General features: G+C 44.7%; 1 protein-coding gene across 7 annotated transcripts in view; it reads right to left on the bottom strand.

Moving 5' to 3' along the window:
- Window positions 1–27,201, bottom strand: part of slc2a9l2 (solute carrier family 2 member 9, like 2) — a 408,559-nt gene that overhangs the window by 121,466 nt on the left and 259,892 nt on the right. For 6 of the 7 annotated variants that reach the window (XM_059964824.1, XM_059964823.1, XM_059964828.1 and 3 more), the window contains one exon: window positions 6,814–6,927. The exons of the other annotated variant lie outside the window; for it this stretch is intronic. In XM_059964824.1, the coding sequence (XP_059820807.1) occupies window positions 6,814–6,927 (114 nt within the window). The remainder of the gene's footprint in view (window positions 1–6,813; window positions 6,928–27,201) is intronic. 7 annotated transcript variants of the gene reach the window in all.

Here is a 27,201-nt window from a genome sequence, read left to right as displayed (position 1 = left end):
ACAAACCGGTGTCACCTACCTGGAAGAATCAATACGTACCACTGAATGCTTTCAGCGGTTCTCCACCTTGAATTCCTTAGTGAGAGGATTTGCATTCCTTATCCACATCACCAGATCCCACAAACACTCATCCCAAAATAGCGAATGCAAAGGATGGCACAAATGTGGCTTACCTCGCACTGCGGACAAATTGGCCCAGGCAAAGGATGTCATCCTTAAAGCAACTCAAAGAGCAGCTTTTGCAAAGGAGCTTTTAGCCCTCCAGGCTAATAAACCAATACCAAAGGACAGCCCTTTGAGGAAACTTAACCCGATCTTGAAGAACGATCTCATTTGCATTGGAGGCCGATTAATACACTCTTGTAGCGATGTGCTACACACAGCGCTGAAATAATGACATGCAGTCGGTAAGTCGTTTCGAGACTACTTTATTCAAACTTCGCGGTGCTGGTATTTAAATCCCCAACACCCGCCCTCTCTGGAAGGAAATGACTTCAGAAATGCATTACCAAAGTCTCTCCCCGTGCGCTGGCTATTTGTGAGCCGGTTCGCCTGTGCAGAAAGTGGGTCACCACATAAACCCACCCCCACCCCCCCCAGAACTGGCCTGTCTTCTAAGAAGTACCTGAAATGCCGGATCGCCAACAGTTCCCGGTCAAAAGCACTCTATTTGAGCTCGGGTGGTCGCAGGTGTTTGCTGAAAAACGCCAGGGGTTGCCAGCGACCCTCGATGAGTTGTTCCAGCATTCCACCGACTGCCGTGTTAGATGCGTCCACTGTGAGGGTGGTAGGGACGTCCATTCTGGGGTGCACTAGCATCGCGGCGTTTGCCAAGGCTTCTTTCGTTTTAATGAAAGCGGCGGCCGACTCCTCATCCCAGATAATGTCCTTGCCCTTACCCGGCATCAGGGCGAACGGGGGCACATGATTCGGGCAGCTGAAGGGAGGAAATGGTAGTAGAAATTTATCATACCCACGAATTCCTGAAGGCCTTTGATTGTGTTGGGTCGGGGGAAATGGCGGACTGCGTCTACCTTAGTAGGCAGAGGGGTTGCCCCGTCTTTAGTGATCCTGTGGCCCAGGAAGTCAATGGTGTCGAGCCCGAACTGGCGTTTGGCCGGGTTGATTGTTAGGCTGTATTCACTCAGTCGGGCGTAGAGTTGACGGAGGTGGGACAGATACTCCTGACGACTGCTGCTGGCTATGAGGATGTCGTCCAAATAGATGAAAGCGAAGTCCAGGTCGCGTCCCACCGCGTCCATTAACTGCTGAAACGTCTGTGCGGCATTCTTTAGGCCGAACAGCATGCGGAGGAATTCGAAAAGGCCGAAAGGGGTGACGAGTGCCGTTTTGGGGACGTCGTCTGGATGCATTGGGATTTGATGGTATCCCCGGACGAGGTCAACCTTGGAAAAGATCTGTGCGCCGTGCAGGTTTGCTGCAAAGTCCTGAATGTGCGGCACAGGGTAGCGGTCCAGTGTTGTAGCCTCGTTCAGCCTGCGGTAGTCGCCGCATGGTCTCCAGCCCCCTGTTGCTTTGGGCACCATGTGCAGGGGGGAGGCCCATGGGCCATCGGACCGCCGTATGATCCCCAATTCCTCCATCCACTTAAATTCCTCCTTTGCCAGGCGGAGCTTTTCTGGGAGGAGCCTTGGTGCGCGGGCGTGGAGGGGTGGTCCCTGGGTCGAAATGTGGTGCTGTACCCCATGTCTGGGCATGGCTGCCGTGAACTGCGGTGCCAGAATCAATGTCAAAATCAGAATCTCCCGCCAGGAGTCTGGTGAATTCATTGTCTGACAGCATGATGGAGTCCAGGTGTGGGGCCGGCAACTTGGCTTCACCCAGGGAGAACGTCTGGAAAGTCTCGGCATGTACCAGTCTTTTCCCTTGCAAGTCGACCAGCAGGTTGTGAGCTCGCAAGAAGTCCACCCCCAGGAGTGGTTGGGCCACCGCGGCCAGTGTGAAGTCCCACGTGAACCGTCTGGCGCCGAACTGCAGCTGCACTGTACGGGGGCCGTAGGTCCGTATCGTGCTGCCGTTTGCAGCCCTCAGGGTGGGTCCTGGCTTCCTGTTACCCCATTGGGGGCAAGACGCTGATCTCCGCTCCGGTGTCGACCAAGAAGCGGCGTCCCGACTGTTTGTCCCAGACGTACAAGAAGCTGTCCTGGTGGCCAGCTGCCATAGTCATTAGCGGCAGCTGGCCCTGGCCCTGGCAGAGTGGGCAACAACGGCGGGCTTTTGTGACCCACCGCTGGTGGTAGAAACACCACTGTTCACTGGCCTCCTCACTCCTGTCTCTGTGTTGTGTGCGCCCCCCTGCCGGGCCTGGTCTGGTCTGCTGTTGGGCACGTGGCCTGGTAATCTGACCGATGGACAGCACGCTCTCCCTCTTGGCTTTCCACAGCACGTCTGCCCAAGCCGCCACCTTCTGGGGGTCGCTGAAATCTGCGTTGGCCAGCAGCAGATGTATGTCCTCGGGCAGTTGCTCTAGGAACGCTTGCTTGAAGATGAGGCAGGGCTTGTGTCCGTCAGCCAGGGACAGCTTCTTGTTCATCAATGCTGATGGCAGTCTGTTTCCCAAACTGTCCAGGTGAAGCAGGCGGGCTTCATGCCGTGAGAGGCCAAAGGTCCCAATGAGCAGCACCTTGAATGCTTCATATTTGCGTTCTTCCGGGGGCGACTGTATGAAATCCGCAACCTTGGCAGCCGTCTCCCGGTCAAGGGCGCTCACCACGTGATAGTAACACGTGGAATCAGAGGGTATCTGCCAAATCTGGAACTGGGCTTCTGCTTGGCTAAACCATACGCGTGGTCGCAGCGTCCAGAAAGTTGGCAGTTGTAGCGAAACTGTGTGAACAGATGAAGAGTCGGTCATCTTTGGTCCAAGTCCCGTTTGGACCGTCGGGGTCACCAATGTGCTATACACAGCGCTGAAATAACAACACGCAATTGGTAAGTCTCTTTGAGACTAGTTTATTCAAACTTCGCGGTGCTGGTATTTAAATCCCTAGCGCCCGCCCTCTCTGGGTGGAAATTACATCAGAGGTGCATTACCAAAGTCTCCCCCGCGCGCTGGCTATTTGTGAGCCGGTTCGCCTGCACAGAAAGTGGGTCGCCACACTCTCACCTTTCAGCTGCAGAAAAGAGCCCAGTAATCCTGCCCAAAGACAGCCATGTGTCCTTACTGCTCACTCGCCATCACCATGAACAGGTAAGGCATCAGGGCCGTCACCTGATGGAGGGAACAATAAGGGCAGTGGGACTGTGGATCTTGGGAGGCAAAACACTGATCAATTCAGTACTTTACAGATGTGTAACCTGCCGGCAACTGTGAGGGAAGCTGGAAGTTCAAAGTATGGCGGACCTCCCACCGGAACGCCTCAATGCCTGCCCTCCTTTCACGTATGTGGGGCTCGATGTATTTGGTCCCTGGACTATCACCACTAGACGCACCAGAGGAGGACAAGCAGAGAGCAAACAGTGGGCCATCATGTTCAGCTGCATGAGTTGAGAGCTGTGCACATTGAGGTCATCAAATCTTTAGATACATCCAGCTGCTTCTTTGCACTAAGAGGCCCTGCAAAACAGTTAAGATTCGATTGCAGCACAAACTTTGTTGGAGCATCCAAGGACCTTGGGATGGACAAAACAGTGCAAAAGTACCTCAGTGAGCAGGGATGCAACTGGGAATTCAACACACCACACACCTCTCAAATGGGAGGCTCATGGGAGCAGATGATTGGCATCACCAGAAGGATCCTGGATTCAATGTTTCTGCAGCAATGCACCCGACTGACCCACGAAGTACTGTGCACACTAATGGCAGAGGTCACTGCCATTATAAATGCGCAACCACTCCTACCAACCCGGAAAGCCCCTTCATACTCTTGCCATCAATGCTCCTTACGCAGAAGGCAGGAGTTCCCCCTCCACCTGGGGATTTCTCAGACAAGGACTTGTACACAAAGCAATGGAGACAGGTTCAGGCTCTCGCAAATCAGTTCTGGTTCCGCTAGAGCCACAGGAAAGCAACATCCATCATCAGAGATCACTACCACCCAGGCCATGGTCTTTTCTCATTGCTACCATCAGGTAGAAGGTACAAGACCCTCAGGACTCACACCACCAGGTTCAAGAACAGTCACTACCCCTCAACCATCAGGCTCCTGAACAAAAGGGGATAACCACACTCACTTGCCCATCCACTGAGTAGTTACACAACCAATGATCTCACTTTAAGGACTCATTATCTTGTAATCTCATGTTCCCATTATTTATTGCTAATTATCTATATTTGCATTTGCACTGTTTGTTGTCTTCTGCACTGATTGATCTTTCATTGACCCTGTTATAGTTACTATTCTATAGATTTGCTGAGTATGCCCGCAGGAAAATGAATCTCAGGGTTGTATATGGTGGCATACATGTACTTAGGTAATAAATTTACTTTGAACTTTAAAGTTGATGTAAGTTTGAAGAAACAAGATTGCACAGTTTGTGGAAGCCAACATAAGCATCCTCAGAGAAGGCTGTTTGGTGTGAAGCTAATGAAATACAAGGAGACATTTTTGCCCATCAATAAATAAAGCAATCTAGCAAGCACAAAGGGTCTCAGAGAGGTTATGAAACAGGCTCTAACCCTTTTGCATCTTCAGAAGAAAAGGACAGCTAGATAAGGAGATGTCCTCGTTTTGGCAGCACACAACTGTGTGCAAATTAAGAGAAGACAAAAGATGCATCTTTACCGTAACTGTGGTATTATGGAATACCCAACAAGCTAGTTTGACAGGCAGTGGATTCATCTACTGCAGTGCATTGTTGTGAGTGTGTTGATGCTTACTCACTGACAACACTTAGGAAAACACTTAAATTACATTGGCCCAGAAGTCCTTGGATCGAATGCTGGGAGATGGGATCTCTACAGAAGCAGGTCCATGGATAAACCGAACCAAAGGCCTGCTTCCATGTTGTATGAACCTTTGACTGTAACAACAAATCAAAAACAGCAACAAGCAGTGTGAAGCTAATTGGGAAGAAAAGATACAACTTGGAAAATGGCCCAATGAGCATACACCATCGACCACCCACTCACACTAATCACACTTAATCCTACTTTTATTTACCCTAAATAATAAAGGGTAACATTGCCATAGCAACAGTAAAGGATAATAGGGAAGAATACATGAACAACATACTAAATGATACCTTCAACAGTTTATAAGGACTGTTTACAGCAGGGATCTGGGGAGAACATAGAACATAGAATAGTACAGCACATTACAGGCCCTTCAGCCCACAATGTTGTGCCGACCCTCAAACTATATAACCCCCCACCTTAAATTCCTCCATATACCCATCTTGTAGTCTCTTAAACTTCACTAGAGTATCCGCCTCCACCACTGACTCAGGCAGTGCATTCCACGCACCAACCACTCTCTGAGTGAAAAACCTTCCTCTAATATCCCCCTTGAACTTCCCTCCCCTTACCTTAAAGCCATGTCCTCTTGTACTGAGCAGTGGTGCCCTGGGGAAGAGGCAGGAAGAAGGCAGGCCAAATAGCCTAATTCTGCTCCTTTATCTTATGCTGTTAAGCCAATTGTGTGAATGGTTCCTTATGTTAGAATATGTGTGTGAATATGTTCCTTATTGAAGAATGTTACTGGATCTAGACTAGGATTCTGTTGACAATGTTTAACCAGAAGCTGAAGCAACTAGGTGGTACATTGTGGATCAAGGAGTCACCCCTCCATCCTCTGTACCTGCACTGAAGATCAAAACTAAAGGAAATGCTAAGTTAGGATTCAAAGTGGCAGCAGTGTGACAAAGTTCCCTTTCCCTCTTCTGATCATTCCAGGACATGGCTCCCATTTGATTGGTCAAAACTGTCCTGGAATCATATTTTCTGATAGGGCTAACGGAGCAAAGATTCTGTTATACAGATATATGAAGATTACAACAATCAAAATATAAACCATGGAGAGACTGATAAACTTTATGATTAATTTCTGTTCAAGTAAGTCACAATCCTAAGCATTTCACATGAATACCAACAGATCAGTGCATCCTAGTGTTAAATTCTTCAGAACTCTTATATTCCTAGCCTCAAAGATTTTTTTCTGCATCACGCCCAACATTTTAGCCATTTCACCAAAGGTATCAAAACTGTTACTTCAGCTATTTTAATGCAAGAGATGGGGTATATTATTTACTCTTCTATTTCAATTCAATTCTGTCACATTTGTCCATGGATATTGTTGGAGCGATTTTTGGGTTTAGCACACTTACACATAACAAATGACTTCAGCCACCAATTTTCAAATCTGAACATAAAATGTAGATTTAATTTTAAATGTAATAGGTTCCTAAAAGCATTTAACGCTGATTAAATTAATGTAGTTGTCGGTGGTGTGGGTGCGAATTGGGAGGTGTGAAGTTTGTGTGTAGTTTCAGAGAGAGAATTGTGAATGCATTGTAGATATGGAATTGTTCTTTGGTGTTTACCACATAAAATATTGAACCCAGCTAGGCAGATCTTTCCATGAAAAGTGTCTCAATATCTGAATCTTGTTTTGTTGAATAAAGAAGCTGCATCATAGCTCTCAGTACTTTCTCCAGAGGCTTGATTCATGCATATTAATTCATGGCATCTTGTTGCAGAGGAATTAATGTGTACTGACACTGACAGTAATGAACTGGCTGCAAGTGATAATGTCAACTACAGTGAATCTGTTGCAAGAATTCATCTCGGACAATGAGAAATGCCACTATTGGAAATTATCTCCGAGAAAGGCTATTTCCCAACACAGTATTTACCCAAAATTCCAAAATCAGAACGTCTCTGAAATCTGAAATTTTTTTGAGCTTTGACGTGAGGTCACAAGGCCTTGTGAAGGTTCCCAGGTGATGGCACAGATCTCTGCCCAAACACTGCAGAAAGTAAAAAATTAAGATTTCGATTATATTTTGAAAGAGTGGATTCTTCAGCAATGGAGTGAACATAAGCTGCGTAATGATATGCTGATCATAAAACAAGCAAAAATCCATCACGATGAACTGAAAATTGAAGGTAATTGCGAATATTTGGCAGGCTATTTGCAGAAATTTAAGAGAAGCCATGGCATTATTTCTTTAAAATTTGTGGTGATAAAGGGTCTGCTAATCACAAAGCAGCAGAGAAACTGATTAGAACTGAATGGGAGATTTTAATTTCCCCAATATTGACTGGTATCTCCCTAGAGCAGGGGTCGGCAACCCGCAGCTCTGGAGCTGCATGCGACTCCGCGTGGTTTGTTAGTTTTTGAAATGTAATTCGAAATTTGAAGATTATGGTGATCTTGTACAATCTAAAAACGTTGTGGAGACCCCATTTCCTGGCACATCCGAACCGGCTCACAATTAGCCACCGTTCCGGCTAAGGGAGATAGCCTACGGGGGTTTGTGAGTACGTGTCTTTTGGAGCATCCGTGCCCATGGGGACGGGTTGAGGGAGGCTTTAAAGCAAGGCTGTTTAGTTCGAATAAAGCTACCTTTGACTGCAGTGTCTTTATTTTAGCACTGCATGTAGCACACCGCTACAACGTGTTTTTTATCGCTATTAATATACATCACCACTGCCAATGCCTGACACCCGCCAGTGCGCGCTTTCTTTTAATTCTTCGATCCAAGGTAGGCTAACTATGGAGTAACCTTCAACCCAACGTCTTCTTTTCGGAGTTCAAAATGTTTTTGTTGCATGCAGAAATGTAATTTCGTTTTCTCTGCAGGAGTTCATCAATTTCATAAATGCAACACATTATAGTTTGTTTATACATAGCATAAAGGCAAAAAAAAACGTTGTATGCAGTGTTATTTCATTTTAAATGTCAAACGGGTTTTGTGGTTCCCAGTGTTTTCTTTTCTGTGGGAAATGGGTCCATATTGGCTCTTTCAGTGGTAAACGTTGCCGACCCCTGCCCTAGAGTAAGGAGTTTAGATGGGGTGGAGTTTGTTGGGTGTGTTCAGGAAAGTTTCCTAACACAATAACTATTGCCCAGTAGCACTCACATCAACAGTGATGAAATGCTTTGAGAAGCTGGTTATGGCTAGACTGAACTCCTGCCTCAGCAAGGACCTGGACCCATGCAATTTGCCTATTGCCACAATAGGTCAATGGCAGACGCAATCTCAATGGCTTTCCACATGGCTTTAGACCACCTAGACAACACAAACACCTACGTCAGGATGCTGGTTATCGACTATAGCTCAGCATTTAATACCATTGTTCCCATAATCCTGATTGAGCAGTTGCAGAACCTGGATCTCTGTATCTCCCTCTGCAATTGGATCCTCGACTTCCTAACCGGAAGATCACAATCTGTGCGGATTGGTGATAACATATCATCCTTGCTGACGATCAACACTAGTGAACCTCAGGGGTGTACCCACTGCTCTACTCTCTGTATACACATGACTGTGTGGCTAGGCATAGCTCAAATACCATCTATAAATTTGCTGACGATACAACCATTGTTGGTAGAATCTTAGGTGGTGACAGGAGGGCGTACAGGAATGAGATATCCCAACTAGTGGAATGATGCCACAGCAACAACCTGGCACTCAAAGTCAGTAAGACAAAAGAGCTGATTGTGGACTTCAGGAAGGGTAAGACGAAGGAGCACATTCCAATCCTCATAGAGGGATAAGAAGTGGAGAGAGTGAGCATCTTCAAGTTTCTGGGTGTCAAGATCTCTGAGGATCTAACATGGTCCCAACATATCGATGTAGTTATAAAGAAGGCAAGACAGCGGCTATACTTTATTAGGAGTTTGAAGAGATTTGGCATGCCAACAAATACACTCAAAAACTTCTATAGTTGTACAGTGGAGACCATTCTGACAGGCTGCATCACTGTCTGGTATGGAGGGGCTACTGCACAGGACCGAAAGAAGCTGCAGTAGACTGTAAATCTAGTCAGCTCCATCTTGGGCACTAGCCTACAACGTATCCAGGACATCTTTAGGGAGCAGTGTCTCAGAAAGGCAGCGTCCATTATTAAGGACCTCCAGCACCCAGGGCATGTCCTTTTCTAACTGTTACCATCAGGTAGAAGATACAGAAGCCTGAAGGCACACACTCAGCGATTCAGGAACAGCTTCTTCCCCTCTGCCATCCGATTCCTAAATGGATATTGAAGCTTTGGACATAAACTCACTTTTTTAATATACAGTATTTCTGTTGTTGCACAATTTAAAATATCTATTCAATGTACATAATTGATTTATTTATTTATTATTATGTTTTGTTTTACTTATTATTATTTTTCTCTCTCTCTGCTAGATTATGTATTGCATTGAACTGCTGCTAAGTTAACAAATTTCACGTCACATGCCGGTGATAATAAACCTGATTCTGATTCTGACTCTGACAATATATACATAGAGGAGAGGCTGTACTTAAAAAACACAAAATGCTGGCAGAACTCAGCAGGCCAGACAGCATCTATGGGAGGAGGTAATAATGACGTTTCGGGCCGAAACCCTTCATCAGGAGTGAAGTAACATGGGATGGTTGAGGGGGGATAAGAAGTGGGGGGAGGGATAAAGTAGAGAGCTGGGAAGTGATAGGCTGGAGGGAAATGGGCTAGGGGGAAGGTGGAGAATTATGGGAAATAAAAGAGAAAGAAAGGTAGGGCTGGGGGGAGAGATTATAGTGAGGGGGGAAAAAGAGAGAAAGAGAACCAGTCTAAAATAATAGATCGGGATGGGGGTAAGGGTGGGGGGGCAGGGGTATCAACCGAGGTCTGTGAGTTGGATGTTCATGCCGGCAGGAAGGAAGCTACCTAGGCGGGAGATAAGGTATTGCTCCATCGATCTGCGTGTGGCCTCATCTTGACGGTACAGGAGGCCTTGGACAGACATGTGGGAGTGGTCTGTGGAATTGAAGTGTGTGGCCACAGGGAGATCCCGCCACTGCTGGAGGACCGAGCGCTGGTGTTCGGCAAAACGGTCTCCCAGTCTGCGGCGGGTCTTCCCAATGTATAAATGGCCACATCAGGAGCACCAGATACAGTATATCACCCCAGTTGACTCACAGATGAAGTGGTGCCTCAGCTTAAAGGACTGTCTGGGCCCTGGGACGGTGGTGAGGGAAGAAGTGTGGGGGCAAGTGTAGCACTTATTCCGTTTTCACCGATGAGTGCCCGGAGAGAGGTCGGTGGGGAGGGATGGGGGGAGGGGGGGGGGTGAACGGACAAGGGAGTCACGTAGGGAGCGATCCCTGTGGAAAGGCGAGAGTGGAGGGGAAGGGAAGATGTGGTTGATGGTGTACTTAATCTGGTATTGGGAAATGAACCTGGTCAGGTGTCAGGTGGGAGAGCATTTTGGAGATAGTGATCACACAGACAATCTCCCAGATGTAATAGTGGCCAGAGGACCTAGGGTAACAGATGAACTGAAGGAAATTCACAATAGGCAGAAAATGGTGTTGGGTAGACTGATGGGACTGAAGGCTGATAAATCCCCAGGGCCTGATGGTATACATCCCAGGGTACTTAAGGAGGTGGCTCTAGAAATCGTGGACGCATTGGTAATCATTTTCCAATGTTCTATAGATTCAGGATCAGTTCCTGAGGATTGGAGGGTAGCTAATGTTATCCACTTTTTAAGAAAGGAGGGAGAGAGAAAACAGGGAATTATAGAGCAGTTAGCCTGACATCAGTGGTGGGGAAGATGCTGGAGTTAATTATAAAAGATGAAATAGCGGCATGGATTTACGAAGGGATAATCATGCTCGACTAATCTTCTGGAACTTTTTGAGGATGTAACTATGAAAATGGACAAGGGAGAGCCAGTGGATGTAGTGTACCTGGCCTTTCAGAAAGCCTTTGATAAGGTACCACATTGGAGATTAGTGGGCAAAATTAGAGCACATGGTATTGGGGGTAGGGTTCTAACATGGATAGAAAATTGGTTGGCAGACAGGAAACAAAGAGTCCTTTTCTAGTAGCTAGTGGGGTACCGCAAGGCTTTGTGCTGGGACCGCAGCTATTTACAATATACATTAATGATTTAGATCATATATGTCAAACTCAAGGCCTGTGGTGGAATTATCTTTGGCCCGCGAGATAATATCTAATTACTATTAAAGCTGGCCCCAGTAATTGAAGTGCCTATGGTGTATGATATGGCTAATGCTGAGTTTATTCAGGTATCAGGTTTTCAGGGTTTTTAGTGTTTATTCGGTTTCCCTGGTTTATTTCCTGAATATCATTAATGAATAATTTTTTTCTCTATTAGCGCTAGCCTGCCGGTATATTGCATGCACCACTAATACTACAAATCCCACAATGCACTGCCAGTGCATTGCTCGTGCTTGCCTTACTCTCTCATCAGCATCCTTATGGCGTTAGTCACATGTGGTCAACTTTCAGCTATCCCTCACCCCAAAAATGGCTGAACGAAAGCTGGACTTTGAAAACAGGGGTTTTCAAGGCAGGTGGGAGGCAGAGTATAAGTTCGCAGACCTGTTTGTCTTGTGTGCGGAGACAGTGTGGCTGTAATTAAAGAATATAACGTAAGATGACACTATGAAACGAAGCACCACGACAACTACAAGCATCTGGACAAGAAACAGAAGCCCGCGATGTGCGGTCAAAAGAGTGGATTGGTGGGCAGGATCTGGGAGAAGATGCGGGAGGAAAACGGCGCAGGTAAGCTGACAGCTTATCACTGCATCATACACCAGGAATCGTTGTGTGGCAAAGCCTTGAAAATGGAACATATAATGAGCACCATAACACGAGCAGTTAACTTCATAAGAGCCAAAGGTTTAAATCACTGCGAGTTCAAGTCGTTTCTGGAGGAGTTGGGTTCAGAATATAATGATATGCCCTATCACACAGAGGTGCGATGGTTAAGCCAAGGAAAAGTGCTGAAAAGATGTTTCGAGTTGCATGAGGAGATCTGTCGGTTCATGGAAAGCAAAGGGAAAGACACAACAGAGCTCCGGGATAAAAAGTTGCTTTGTGAAATGGCGTTTCTGTGTGACATCACGAGCCATCTCAATGCGCTCAACCTGCAGCTTCAGGGGCGGGGTTGTGTGATCACAGACATGCACGCTGCAGTGAGGGCTTTTAAAACCAAGCTGCGCCTGTGGGAGACGCAGATGCAGCAAGAAAACTTGAGCCATTTTCCGTGTTGCCAAACTATGAAAGAGCAGGTTTCTACCGCAGTGTTCCCACGTGCAAAGTTTGCTGTAAAACTTAGCATACTTGGTGCCGACTTCACACGGCGAATTGCCGACTTTGAAGCCCAGAAAAGCAGGTTTGAACTGCGCAGTAATCCATTTGCAGCTGACGTGGAAAGCGCACCAACCAACATACAAATGGAGCTGATTGAACTCCAATGTAGTGACACACTCAAGGCAAAGTATGACTCGGTGGGCGCTGCACAGTTTCTACGTTTCATTCCTGACACGATGCCCCAGCTGCGTACCCAAGCTGCTCAAATGCTCTCTATGTTTGGCAGCACATATCTGTGTGAACAACTGTTCTCTTTGATGAAGATAAACAAAACATCACACAGGAGTCGTCTTTCTGATGAACACCTTCACTCAATTCTGAGGATTTCCTCAGCTCAGAGCCTGACTCCAAACATTGATGAACTTGCATCCAAGATGAGATGCCAAGTATCTGGCTTAGACTAGTGTGAATCACAGAGTGTTGGCCTGTGGAAAAAGGTTTTCATTAGAAATTACTCTGGAAAAGCTGCAGATAAAGCCATAAGAAATAAGTGCAACAGATTTTTTATTTAGTTAATGTTCAATGTTGTTTTTGTATAAATAACCTAAGCTTTGTTAGTTCCAGGTTAATATGTGTAATAAATTCATTTCAATAAGTTTTGCAATAAACGCTGAACCAGTCCGGCCCTTGACTTGTACCAATTTTTTAATTTTGGCCCACTGTGTATTTGAGTTTGACACCCCTGCGTTAGGGCTACATTTGTGTTTGCTAATGCTTGATTTCAAACGGTTTATTAATGGAAAAGGTATGGCTCCCAAAACAACCTTAGCCAAAATAGCATCGTTTCTTTCTCATTGCCTACTTTCTTGTAATCTACGTCTGTAAGTTAATACCAATCATAAAAAGAATGCTTGCTAGGCAATCTGCTTCATAAAAAACGAAATTCGTAAAGTGAAACAATTTTAGATATAGCAGAGACTGAGATACATGAGAGCAGGTTGAAAAAATGAAGGCAACGAAAGCTGTGGGAGCACGCGCGCGTGCACAACTGATCCGGCCCGCATGAAGTCGCATTTTTCTCAATCTGGCCCGTGACCTAAAATGAGTTTGACACCCCTGATTTAGATGAAGGGATTAAAAGTAACATTAGAAAATTTTCAGATGACACAAAGTTGGGTGGCAGTGTGAAATATGAGCAGGATGTTAGGAGAATGCAGGGTGACTTGGACAGGTTGCGTGAGTGGGCAGATGCATGGTAGACACAGTTTAATGTGGATAAATGTGAGGTTATCCACTTTGGTGGCAAGAACAGGAAGGCAGATTACTATCTGAATGGTGTCAAGTTAGGAAAAGGGGAAGTACAATGAGATCTAGGTGTTCTTGTACATCAGTCACTGAAAGTAAGCATACAGATACAGCAGGCAGTGAAGAAAGCTAATGGCATGTTGGCCTTCATAAAAGGGGAGTTGAATATAGGAGCAAAGAGGTCCTTCTGCAGTTGTACAGGGCCCTGGTGAGACCACACCTGGAGTATTGTGTTCAGTTTTGGTCTCCAAATTTGAGGAAGGACATTCTTGCTATTGAGGGAGTGCAGCGTAGGTTCACGAGGTTAATTCCTGGGATGGCGGGACTGTCATATGTTGAAAGATTGGAGCAACTGGGCTTGTATACACTGGAATTTAGAAGGATGAGAGGGGATCTGATTGAAACATATAAGATTATTAAGGGATTGGATACGCTGGAGTTCCTGATGTAACTTGTAAACATGTTCCCGATGTTGGGGGGAGTCTAGAACCACAGGCCACAGTTTAAGAATAAGGGGTAAGCCATTTAGAATGGAGTTCAGGAAAAACTTTTTCACCCTGAGAGTTGTGGATCTATGGAATGCTCTGCCTCAGAAGGCAGTGGAGGCCAATTCTCTGGATGCTTTCAAGAACGAGTTAGGTACAGCTCTTAAAGACAGTGGAGTCAAGGGATATGGGGAGAAGGCAGGAACAGGGTACTGATTGTGGATGATCAGCCATGATCACATTGAATGGCGGTGCTGGCTCGAAGGGCCGAATGGCCTACTCCTGCATTATTATCTATTGTTTATTGTCTATAATTCTATCTCTTTTACCAAAGCATTGGAGAGGGATAGAAACAGACAAGTTAGGAAAGCGTTTAATTGGAGTAAGGGAAATATGAAGCTATCAAGTAGGAACTTAGAAGCATAAATTGGAAACAGATGTTCTCACTGAAATGTATGGCAGAAATATGCAAATGTTCAGGGGATATTTACGTGGTGTTCTGCATAGGTATGTTCCAATGAGACAGGGAAAGGATGGTAGGGTACAGGAACCATGGTGTACAAAGGCTGTTGGAAATCTAGTCAAGAAGAAAAGCTTACAAAAGGTTCAAAAAACTTGGTAATGATAGAGATCTAGAGGATTATAAGGCTAGTAGGAAAGAGCTTAAGAATGAAATTAGGAGAGCCAGAAGGGGCCATGAGAAGGTCTTGGGGAGCAGGATTAAGGAAAACCCCACGGCATTCTACAAGAATGTGAAGAGCAAGAGAATAAAACATGAGAGGATAGGACCAATCAAGTGCGACTGTGGAAAAGTGCGTATAGAACCAGAGGAGATAGCAGTGGTACTTAATGAATACTTTGCTTCAGTATTCACTTCAGAAAAAGACCTTGGTGATGTATTGATGACTTGCAGCAGACTGAAAAGCTTGAGTATGTAGATATTAAGAAAGAGGATGTGCTGGAGTTTTTGGAAGGCATCAAGTCGGATCAGTCACCGTGACTGGATAAGATATAGCCCAGGCTATTGTGGGAGATGACGATCTTTGCATCATCAATGGGGACAGGAGAAGTTCCTGAGGATTGGAGAGTTGCAGATGTTGTTCCCTTATTTAAGAAAGGGAGTAGAGATCGCCCTGGAAATTACAGACCAGTGAGACTTACCTCAGTGGTTGGCAAGTTGATGGAGAAGATCCTGAGTGGCAGGATTTATGAACATTTGGAGAGCATCATATGATTAGGAATATTCAGCATGGTTTTGTCAAAGGCAGGTCGTGCCTTACAAGCCTGATTGAATTTTTTGAGGATGTGACATTGATGAAGATGGAGTAGTAGATGTAGTGTATATGGATCTCAGCAAGGTATTTGATAAGGTACCCTATGCAAGACTTATTGAGAAAGTAAAGAGGCATGGGATCCAAGGGGACATTGCTTTGTGGATTCAGAATTGGCTTGCTCACAGAAGGCAAAGAGTGGTTGTAGGTGGGTCATATTCTGCATGGAGGTCGGTGACCAGTGATGTGCCTCAGAGATCTGCTCTGGGACCCATTCTCCTTGTGATTTGTGAAGAAGTGGAGGGATGGGTTAGTAAATTTGCTGATGATACAAAGATTGGGGCTGTTGTGGATAAGCGTGGAGGGCTGTCAGAGGTTACAGTGGGACATTGATGGGATGCAGAACTGGGCTGAGAAGTGGCAGATGGACTTCAACTGGCACAACCCGATCGACAGATGACACCATAGCCACAGCTCTACACACCATCCTTACACATCTGGAGAAGAGGGATGTTTATGTGAGAATGCTGTTCTTGGACTACAGTTCAGCATTCAACACCATAGCAGCATCCAGGCTTGACAGGAAGCTCAGAGACCATCGGCCTTGACCCTGCCTTGTGCAGCTGGATCCTGGACTTACTGTCAGCAGGTTGTAAGAGCGTACCCCCTCACCTCCAACCCGCTTACTCTCAATACAGGAGCCCCTCAGGGCTGTGTACTGAGTCCCCTCCTTTACTTCCTGTATACCCATGACTGTATCACCACCCACAGCTCCAATCTGGTAATTAAATTTGCTGATGACACTACATTGATTGGGCTTATCTCAAACAATAATGAGGTGGCCGACAGGGAAGAAGTCATCTCTCTGACACAGTGGCGTCAAGAAAACTACCTCTCCCTCAATGTCACAAAAACAAAGGAGCTGATTGTGGATTACGGGAGGAAAGAGACGGGTTAACCCCTATTGACATCAATGGATCTGGAGTTGAGAGGGTAAACAGCTTCAAGTTCCTTGGCATCCACCTCACCGAGGACCTCACATGGTATATACATACCAACTGTGTGGTGAGAAAGGCACAACAGCCTCTTTCACCTCAGACAGTTAAGGAAGTTTGGAATGGGCCCCCAAATCTTAAGAAACTTTTATAGGGGCACAAGTGACAGCATCCTGACTGGCTGCATCTTTGCTGGTATGGGAACTGTACCTCGCTTAATCACAGGACTCTGCAGAGAGTGGTGCAGACAGCCCAGCACATCTGTAGATGTGAACTTCCCATGATTCAAGACACTTACAATGACAGGTGTGTTAAAAGGGTCACTGGGGACCCAAGTCACCCCAACCACAATCTATTCCAGCTGCTACCATTCAGAAAGTGGTACTGCAGCATAAAAGCCAGGACCACCAGGCTCCAGGACATCCTCTTCTACCTGGCCATCAGACTGATTAACTCACTCTAACTTGAGTGTATTCTATGTTATATTGACTATTCTATTTATTATAAATTACTATGATTGAACATGGCACATTTAGATGGAGACGTAAAGATTTTTACTCCTCACGTATGTGAAGGATATAAGAAGTAAAGTCAATTCAATTCAAACCAGGTAAGTGTGAGGTGGCTGATTTTGGTAGGTTGAATATGATGGCAGAATTTAGTATTAATGGTAAGACTATTGGCAGTGTGGAGGATCAGAGAGATCTTGGGGTCCGAGTCCATAGGATGTTCAAAGCAGCTGTGCTGGTTGACTCTGTGGTTAAGAAGGCATATGGTGTATTGGCCTTCATCAATCATGGGATTGAGTTTAAGAGCCAAGAGGTAATGTTGCAGCTATATAGAACCCTGGTCAGACCCCACTTGGAGTACTGTGCTCAGTTCTGGTCACCTCACTACAGGAAGGATGGGGAAACTATAGAAAAGATGCCGAGCAGATTTACAAGGTGAACACGAGGAAATCTGCAGATGCTGGGAGTTCAAGCAACACACACAAAATGCTGGTGGAACGCAGCAGGCCAGGCAGCATCTATGGGGAGAAGCGCTGTCAACATTTCAGGCCGAGACCCTTCGTCAGGACAGTCCTGATGCAACTGATGACAGTCCTCGACAGTCCTGATGAAGTATCTTGGCCGAAAATGCCAACTGTTCATTCACTTCCATAGACGCTGCTGGACCAAAAAAAATGGTTGTTGAAGGAGGGACCACAGGCCATGCACAGATGAGAAAAACTGAAGTGAGGCCCTCAAAATCATTTAAATTATTTTGAGTAAATACCTAGAATTATTGTCATAATGCATTTTTTCTTTTCAATCAAGACAGAAAAACATCAATATTTTGAATGCCACCAAATTGTGAGCATAAGCTCATAAGACATTGGAGCCAAATTAGGCCATGCAGTCTGCTCCACAATTCCATAATGGTTGATCTGGATCCCACTCAACTCCATACTCCTGCCTTCTTGCCTTATCCTTTGATGCCTTGACCAATCAGGAAACAATCAACTTTCGCCTTTAATAATACCCACGGACTTGGCCTCCAATGCAGTCTGCAACAGAACATTCCACAAATTTACTACTCTCTGGCTAAAAAAAGTTCCTCTTTACCTCTTTATAAGGGGTTGCCCCTCAGGTTTGAAGCTGTGCCCCTCTAGTTCTGAATACCCCCACCATAGGAAACATCTTTTCCACATCCACTCTATCTAGTCCTTTCAATATTCAGTAGGTTTCAAGAGATTCCCCTCCTCCCCACATTCTCCTAAACTCCAGTGAGTACAGGCCCAAAGCTGCCAAACGCTCCTCATGAGTTAATCCCTTAATTCCCAGAAGCATCCTTGTGAACCTTCTCTGGATTCTCTCCAATGACAACATATTTTCAGAAATATGGGGCCCAAAACTGTTGACAATATAAGTGCAACTGTTGTGTTTTATAAAGCCTCAGCATTATCTCCTTGCTTTCATATTCTATTTCCCTTGAAATAAAAGCCAACATTGCACTTGCCTGTAAATTAACCTTCCAGCATTCTTGCATGAGGACTCCCAAGTCCCTCTGCACCTCTGATGTTTGAAGCTTCTCCCCATTTAGATAATAGTCTGCACTATTGTTCCTTTTACCAAAATGCATCATCATACATTTCCCAACACTGTATTCCATCTGCCACTTTTTTGCCCATTCTTCCAATTTGTCTGAATCCTACTGCAATCGCATTGCTTCCTCAGCACTACCATCCCTCCACCCATCTTCATATCATCTGCAACTTTGGCACAAAGCCATCAATTCCAATGCTGAATTACCTAGACCCAGCTTTTAAAAACAGGATATATTTTGAGCACATTGAATAAAATGAGAATCTCAAATCTAAAGGGCAAATACAGAGTTAATCAAATGTAAAAGAACAATATATAGTTAACGGCAGGACCCTCAAATGTGTTAATGTACAGAGCAACCTGCTATCCAAGTCTATAGCCAACAGAAAGTGGCTGCACAACTTGAAGGGCAGCAAAGAAGGCATGGAGTGTGCTTCCTTTACTAGTCAAGGTGCTGAGTTTAAGAGTTAGAAAGTTATATTGCAGCTTGAGAAAAATCAGTTTCGGCAACATCAAGTAATCAATTCTGGTTGCTTCATTCCATGAAGGATGTGGACACTCTGGCTAAGGAACAGTAGATATTTGTCAGGATGCCGCCTGGATTACAGGGCATGTGCTATGAGGGCAGTTGGTCAAACTTGTGCTGTTTTCTCTGGAGGGGCAAGTAAACAACATCCACTGACTCTTCTTTCTCAGCTCCGCCTGTTACGTTATTTCCCCAAAGAATTCCAACAGAAATCAGGCAAGATTTCTCCTTAAATCATCTGGCTTCTACCCTCTGCCTTTCTAGTCCTGATGAAGGGTCTCAGTCTGTAATGTGGACTATTTATTCCCTTCCGTAGAAGCTGCCAGACCTGCTGAGTTCTTCCAGCATTTTGCGTGTGTTGCTCAAGATTTCCAACATCTGCAGAATCTCTTGTGTTTATGAGTTAAAATGATGGCGGGCTGACGATATTGCACGGGGATCTGTGAGCTTGAGAATTTAAAAGCACTAAGTTTTCCTGAGGGCAAACATTATAAATGTCCCAGAGTGGTCAGAAAATGGAGAAACACTGTGCCATGCTAGTCAAGGAATAAATCATTGCTACTGATGCTGGAGGAGATCTGGGCAAATATTCAGCTTTGTAGGGTTTTGCTGTTTGTGGAGCTACTGAATGAATTGAATACTGAAAAAGGGGTCTGGTTAGTAATCTGCAAAACAAAAGAGTTTACAGGTAGTAATTACATGATGGCCTCTACTGATATTAACAACTAATGCTCTACTGACAACATTAGAGTTCTTCCTTGGCCCAGGAGGAACGATGGTTCATTTAGCTGTATACATCAGCATGGCTGAATGGCAATTAAACTTGAACGGGACCACACAGATGGAGTGCTAGGTGCAAAGCAAAGAACAAAAAGTGCAAAGGTCTGTATCTGAAGAGGTTCCAGAAATATGTGGGGTGTAATATACTGTATAAACTTGCCATAAAAGGCAATTATTTTGAAGGAGCTGGGTTCAATACAACTAGAGATTCAATGTTTTAACAAAAGTACTAACAGTGGGTATACTTCATCTTGCACTGCTTTCAATGGCACGGACTAGCATTCTTTTTATTCCATCACATCATTTTCCTTTCTACTTCATTTCTTGCATGTGTTACGAAATTCCCGTAACTGGATCACTTACCAGCAAAGATAGAGAGGTCCGTTGAAGTCTGATGGTACTATTTTTAAAAGTCTTTATTTATAAAGGGGCACAATATAAGATTAATACAGACATTCAGATAATATACGTCATCAATACTCAATCTAATAACGCAGGTATAATAATAATCATCAATTTAAGCAATAGCTCTATCGTTTGTCTGGGGGATATTGTATTGTCCGATGGAAAGATAAAAGTCACTGTCCTTTCAAGCTGCAGCTCTTTGGGTTTAAGAGAGACGGTTTTAAACTTACCCTGGTCTTTTATGAGGCCAATCCGTTGAGTCGGGGGAAATTGGTTCCCCGTTGTTAGGTCCAAGTCGTTTTCCGTGGTACCAGCCACCAGCCCCCAGGCAAGGGAACCGAATGCACGTGGCTTCCTTCAAATGGCTTCCTTCAAATGGCTTCCTGCTATTTCGGGATCGCTAGCGTTTCTTCTGGTGCGTCTGAGGGGCTGTCCCTACAGCCCCCCCTTTTATTTTAACTCGCTGGGTAGTAGATGTCAATCAGGTTGGGGTGATGCAATCTCTCTCTCAATCAGCCCACTCTGCCCGAGGGCTTGCACGTAGCATAGTCCCCAATCCACAAACGTTGTCTCCAGGAAACAATGGCCATGTCTCTCTCTCTCTCTCTCTCTCGTTTCCTGGGTCCTCTGACCCAACCCAATAATGCTCTTGCGATTCTCACAAAGGAGGGGGCTACCCCGCACCCTTCGGTCCCTCAGAGCTGTGGTACATTCATAACACATGGAACCGAGGAGCACGTGACAATCTCTCTTTTTCTCACTGAGATCATCATCAACCTGAAATGTTAATTTTACTTCTCTCTCTGGGGACATGGCCTTACCTACTGAGTATTTGGAGCATTTCTCTTTCCCAGCATCTATGTTATTTTGCTCACCTCACACCCAACAAAACTATCTGTCACACATCTTGGCAATGCTTCTTCAACATTGTCCATACACCAATTTTAACCATCGTTATTACATCCTGCTCTATTTTCACCTCACACTCCATGCACAGTTTGCAGAAAGTTCACACTTCTGCTTATGTTTTCAACAGCAATTGACTCTCTTAAAGTAGGACAGGGCAGCAAATAGAGTAGCTGAGATACCAAGGTAGCAGGGGTGGATGGTCAGAGATCCAAAATCATTGTTCTAGCTAAATCCTAGGAGTCATTTACCAGGCCATGATTATGAGAATCAGGTAAAATGTGTGTGAGGACTTACCTGAGCAGGGCACTAGAAAACTTTAAAAATTGTAGGAGTGGTTTAATGTATCTCAAGGCAGGCAATAAGACAATTCTAGACAATGACTGTTGATGCTGATGGGCTCAGGACAGGGGAGCAGATAGGCCATGAGTAATTGGTAGGTGTCTGTATGACAAACTTAGGCAGCGTGTAGCATCCCAACATATTACGGGGGACGCTTCTTGGCATGAACTGCATCGCTTATCTACCAACTTTAGGTAGGCCAGATGTTGCTAAAGCTGCTTTTGGAGTAGAAGCTCCCATTAGTAAAATCTCTTGTTAAAAGTAGTGAAAATGATGTACCAGCAACGTAGCATTAAGATCTCTCTGTTAATTTAACTACTTATTGTCTTTATCTTCATTGGGTGGCCAAGTTTAAGGTCATGTGTGGATGCACCGAACCAAAATTCCCATTCATAACTTTAAAAGATGAAGTCCCCAAGAAATGGGATACACGCTTGAAAAAAAATTCAAGCAATTTCAAGGAGCTTTCACCAAGAATCAGAATCAGGTGTAATATCATTGGCATACGGCGTGAAATTTGTTGTTATGTGGCAGCAGCACATTGCAATATGCAACTGTAAATTACAGTAAAAAAAATATATATATATACACACACACACACACACACAAAAAGTTAAATTAAATAAGTCCTGCAAAAAGAGAAATAAAAAGCAGTGAGGTAGTGTCCAAAGGTTCAATGTCCATTCAGAAATCTGATGGCAGAGGGGAAGAAGAGTCATGCTATTTAAAGCTCCTTCATTTTTACCAAATTTACCTAAAAGTAAATCTATGGATATTGATCATATGATTTGCATTATTTTAATATATTTTCATGCTTTTTAAATTATAAACTTTAAAACCAGCTCTTTATATTAAATAAGTCTATTGGAATGCATAATTATCAATTAGTAATAGGAAGTCATAATAACCCATTTTAAGTGGAGTAGAATAATAATCCATGTAAATACAGTAGAATGATTATCTGAAGAGACTGTACAAGCCAAAATGTATGGTGGTATCAAAACGAACCCACAGTTGTGTGTCATCACCATTCTGTTTCAGAATGATCTAGTAGGCGGTGCAGCAAATTACTGCCTCAATGATAATTTTGTTCCAAGCTGCTTTCCATTAAATAATCACTTAAAGCTTGGAATATAACAGATACAAATCTGCAATTCTAGATAGACTTAACTAAGAAAAGTAAAATACATGAGCTTCTGAATGAAGCTTTCTCTTCATGTACAACACAGTTTGTCATGTAGAGAGTGGTTGTTATCCTGTGATTTCCAACGGAAACGGTACCACCCACCCAATGGGACGGTTATATGTCCGAGGGAGGCATTAGGAGAAACAGAAGTTGTCATGGGGGCATGCATGATCCTTGTGGTGGAGGGGGGTAAGGTGGTAAGTGGCATTCTAACTTGAGGCAGAAGACCTGACTGATTGTTAGTAGAGAGGCACTTTCAACAAAAAGGAAGAGGCACTGGAACGCAGGAAGAGCCATAGCTCTGCAGGTGGTAGGCACCTGTCGCCCCAATGCATCTGAAACTCGGAAATCTCATCTGACCTTACCAACCAAACAGACATTATTGGGGATGCATAAATTAGCAACCAGGGTGCCCAACAGTTCCCCTTGTCTTGCAGCACAGAATGAGTTCACGCAATTTAACAGCTGGTAAGTCAAGTACACCCTCTCAACTTTCTCTACAAATCTATAGAAAACAGGTCACGCTACAACACCACACACAATGGAACCAAACGGTGAATTAGAGCCAATCAGTGAACCTGCCAACCCCACAGATTACTCTTGAGGTGTTCAAAGTGATCTTAACTTCATATCTGTGGTCAAGAACTATCTTTGGGTGTTATGAGATCCTACGTGATTGGACAATTGTGCTACCTGGAACAGTATCAAGGTAGCTGGCTGAACACCACCTCTATTCTGACTAACATTCAGATTCCAATCTGAATCATTGTCAACGTAAATTTCGCTGTTGTGATCATCATCTTTGCCTCGCCGTTCCTTTGTGTGTCGCTACCATCGTTCCATCCATGTCAACTGACTGCTGTCGTCAAATCCAATAGGCATTTCAGTTTGTGTTAATTTTTAATTTTAATTTAGCCCCGTCTATGAGTCTGAAGGCAGTGAAGCCCTGAACTCTAATCCCGCTAAGAAACAGAAACTACAGAAAGTGCATCATACAATGTTACATTCCTGGAGTATGGTTTTATTCTGTTCCCATCAGATCAGCAATGCCCCACATGTCTTATTTGTAATAGCTGTACTGTCTAATGAAGACATCAAGATTGCAGGACACTCTGAAAAGGCTACTTTTAGTATTACTCAGTTCCAGATGAAGAAAGAAGCATTTGAAAAGCGTAGCACACTCAAGTCATTTGCCAAGAAAACTAAAAATTACCTTGATAGTGGTCTCATTGCTTCTTATAACATTTCCAAAATGATAGAAAAGTATGGAATATCTCATACAATTGGCGAAAGATTAAGAATGACTACTGTATCAGAAGTGCTCACCACCATTTTTAAAATGGATACCAGTATTTCAAAATTGATTCCTCTGAGTAATATCTCTGTAGCTCATCATATTGACAAAATGAATGAAGACATTGAGTATCAACCAGGCACAGAGCTACAAAAAATAGAGTTTGGGATGCACCTCAATGAGTCAACCATGCGAGACAATGGAGCATTGCTAATAGTGTATGCACGGTTTATCAAAAATGGAAAAGTTTATGAAGAGATTCTTTTTTGTAAAAAGTTTAAAACAACTATCAGGAAATCAATCTACAATGACCTCAAAATGTACAAAAGTATTCCAATTAGGAACATGATTTCTTGTACAACAGATGGAGCACCATATATGACAGGTCACCATGCTGACTTAATGGCATTTATGAAAAAAGAAATTCCAAGTTTGTTCGCTATCCATTGTATAATTTATTGTCAGCACCTTGCAGCCAAAAACCTTAGCCAGTGTCTTTTTTTAAGCATGACTCTTGTAATATCTGCTATCAACAAAATTAAAGCTTATCCATTAAATAGTAGAATATTTGACCAGATATGCCAAGATAACGATGACAACCATTTGAATCGGGAGCAAGTTACAGCTTGTGATTCAGCTGGGAGCTCAGAGAATTCGACCGTGTACGTAGGATTTAAGCCTACCTGGTCAATACCTGTGGAGGAGGGGGAACTGCGCAGGCGCGGGTGACGTCAGTGTCGAGCGCGCACTTTAAAAGGCAGGACTTCTTGTCAGAGCGGGCAGCGGAGTCCGTGGAAGCAGAGTCCTGGGCTTTGGCTAAGTGGGCTTCGGCGTAAGGGGACTTCGGTAAGCCTGTGTGATTGCTCGCTGAGGGGAAGAAGGTAAGGTCGCTAGGTGCTTTTTAGACTTATTCTATTAATCCAGTTCAGGTATGGGGGAGACAGTCAGAGCAGTGGTGTGCTCCGTATGCAGTATGTGGGAAGTCAGGGTCAACACAGTTGTCCCTGATCACCACACCTGCAAGAGGTGTGTCCAGCTGCAACTCCTATCAGCCCGAGTTAGGGAGTTGGAGCTGGAGCTGGATGAACTACGGATCATTCGGGAGGCAGAGGCAGAGATAGATAGGAGTTATCAGGAGGTAGTCACACCAAAGAACCAAGATTTAGGCAGATGGGTGACGGTCCAGAGAGGCAGGGGGAGCAGGCAGAGAGAGCAGAGCACCCCTGCGGCCATTCCCATTAACAATAAGTATACCGTACTGGATACTGTTGATGGGGATGACCTACCAGGAATGAGTTGCAGTGTTCCTGCCTCTGGCACAGAGGTTGAACCCTCAACTAGAAAGGGGAGGAGGGAAGAGAAGAGACCGATAGTTTTAGGGGATTCTATAGTCAGGGGGGCAGATAGGAGATTTTGTGGGGCAGATCGGGAGTCTCGGATAGTATGTTGCCTCCCTGGTGCCAGGGTCCGGGACATCTCAGATCGGGTGCAGGCTATTCTTGAGAACGAGGGCATGAACCCAGATGTAGTGGTCCATGTAGGGACCAACGATGTAGGTAAGGTGAGTGAGGGGGTCCTGCTTAGAGAGTTCAGGGAGTTAGGAGTGAAGCTGAAAGGCAGGACCTCCAGGGTGACAATCTCGGGATTGCTACCTGTGCCACATGCGAGTGAGGCGAAGAATAGAATGATTATGCACATTAATACGAGGCTGAGAGCATGGTGCAGGAAGGAAGGGTTCAGGTTTTTGGATAATTGGTCTTTGTTCCAGGGACATTGGGATCTGTTTCGAAGGGACGGTCTACATCTGACCCGGAGGGGTACTAGCATTCTTGCAGGAGTGTTTGCCAGTGCTGCTCGGGGGGGTTTAAACTAGGTGTGCAGGGGGCAGGGATCCAGATCCAGAAGGTTGGTCAGAAGGAGCATGGGATTAAATGTGTAGAAGGTTTGGGTAATCTTGAGAAGGTCATCAAAATTCAGGGTGCAATTAGCCCGATGGAAGTTCAAGGAGCTGGGTTAGGTACAGTAGACAGTCTTTTAAGCAAAGAGAGGAGGAATGGGCTAAGAATTCTATACTTGAATGCACGTAGTGTCAGAAATAAGGCAGATGAGCTTGAAGCTCAGATGAAAATGGGGAACTACGATATTGTTGGGATAACGGAGACATGGCTGCAAGGGGATCAGGCCTGGGAATTGAGTGTACCAGGGTATACGTGCTATCGTAGAGACAGAAATATGGGAAGAGGGGGTAGGGTGGCCCTGTTGGTAAGGAATGAGATTCAGTCCTTAGCAAGAGGTGACTTGGGAACATGGGAAGTAGAGTCTGTGTGGATTGAGCTGAGGAACAGCAAGGGTAAAAAGACCCTAATGGGTGTTGTGTACAGGCCCCCAAACAGTAGCGTGGATATTGGGTACAAGTTGATTAGGGAGTTAACATTGGCATGTGCTAAAGGTAATGTAGTCGTTATGGGAGATTTCAACATGCAGGTGAACTGGGAGAATCAGGTAGGTGCTGGACCCCAGGATAGGGAGTTTGTGGAGTGTCTAAGGGATGTATTTTTGGAACAGCTTGTGCTTGAGCCAACCAGGAACGAGGCTATTTTGGACTTGGTGATGTGTAATGAACAGGAATTGATAAGTGATCTTGAAGTAAAGGAGCCATTAGGGAGTAGTGATCATAACATGATAAGTTTTTATCTACAATTTGAGAGGGATAAGGGCAGATCAGAGGTGTCAGTGTTGCAATTAAATAAAGGAGACTACAGAGCCATGAGGGAAGAGCTGGCCAAAGTTAAATGGGCGGATGCCCTGGCAGGAAAGACAGTGGATCAGCAGTGGCAGATATTCTTGGGCATAATACAAAAGATGCAAAAGCAGTTCATTCCAATGAGAAGGAAGGATTCAAAGAGGGGGAAGGGGCCACAGTGGTTGACAAAGGAAGTCAGAGATTGTATAGCATTAAAGAAAAAGTATGACAGGGCTAAGATGAGTGGGAATACAGATGATTGGGAAAGTTTTAAGGAGCAGTAGATCTTAACTAAAAAAGCAATACGGAGAGAAAAAATCAGGTATGAGCTCAGTCTAGCCAGGAATATAAAAGGGGATAGCAAAAGCTTTTTTAGCTATGTGAAGAGAAAGAAGATAGTTAAGAACAATGTTGGCCCCTTGAAGAATGAATTGGGAGAAATTGTTATGGGAAACAGGGAAATAGCAACAGAATTTAATGCGTACTTTAGATCTGTCTTCACCAGGGAGGACACAAGCAATCTCCCAGATGTATGGATGGGCCAGGGTCATAAGATATCAGAGGAATTGAGACAGATTGACATTAGGAAAGAAACTGTGATGAGTAGACTGGTAGGACTGAAGGCTAATAAATCCCCGGGTCCAGATGGTCTGCATCCGAGG

Source organism: Hypanus sabinus, chromosome 3 (genome assembly GCF_030144855.1).
Source record: "Hypanus sabinus isolate sHypSab1 chromosome 3, sHypSab1.hap1, whole genome shotgun sequence".
Taxonomy (NCBI): Eukaryota; Metazoa; Chordata; class Chondrichthyes; order Myliobatiformes; family Dasyatidae; genus Hypanus; species Hypanus sabinus.
Note: the sequence above shows the minus strand (reverse complement) of the source record. Positions and strands in the feature narration are given on the sequence as shown.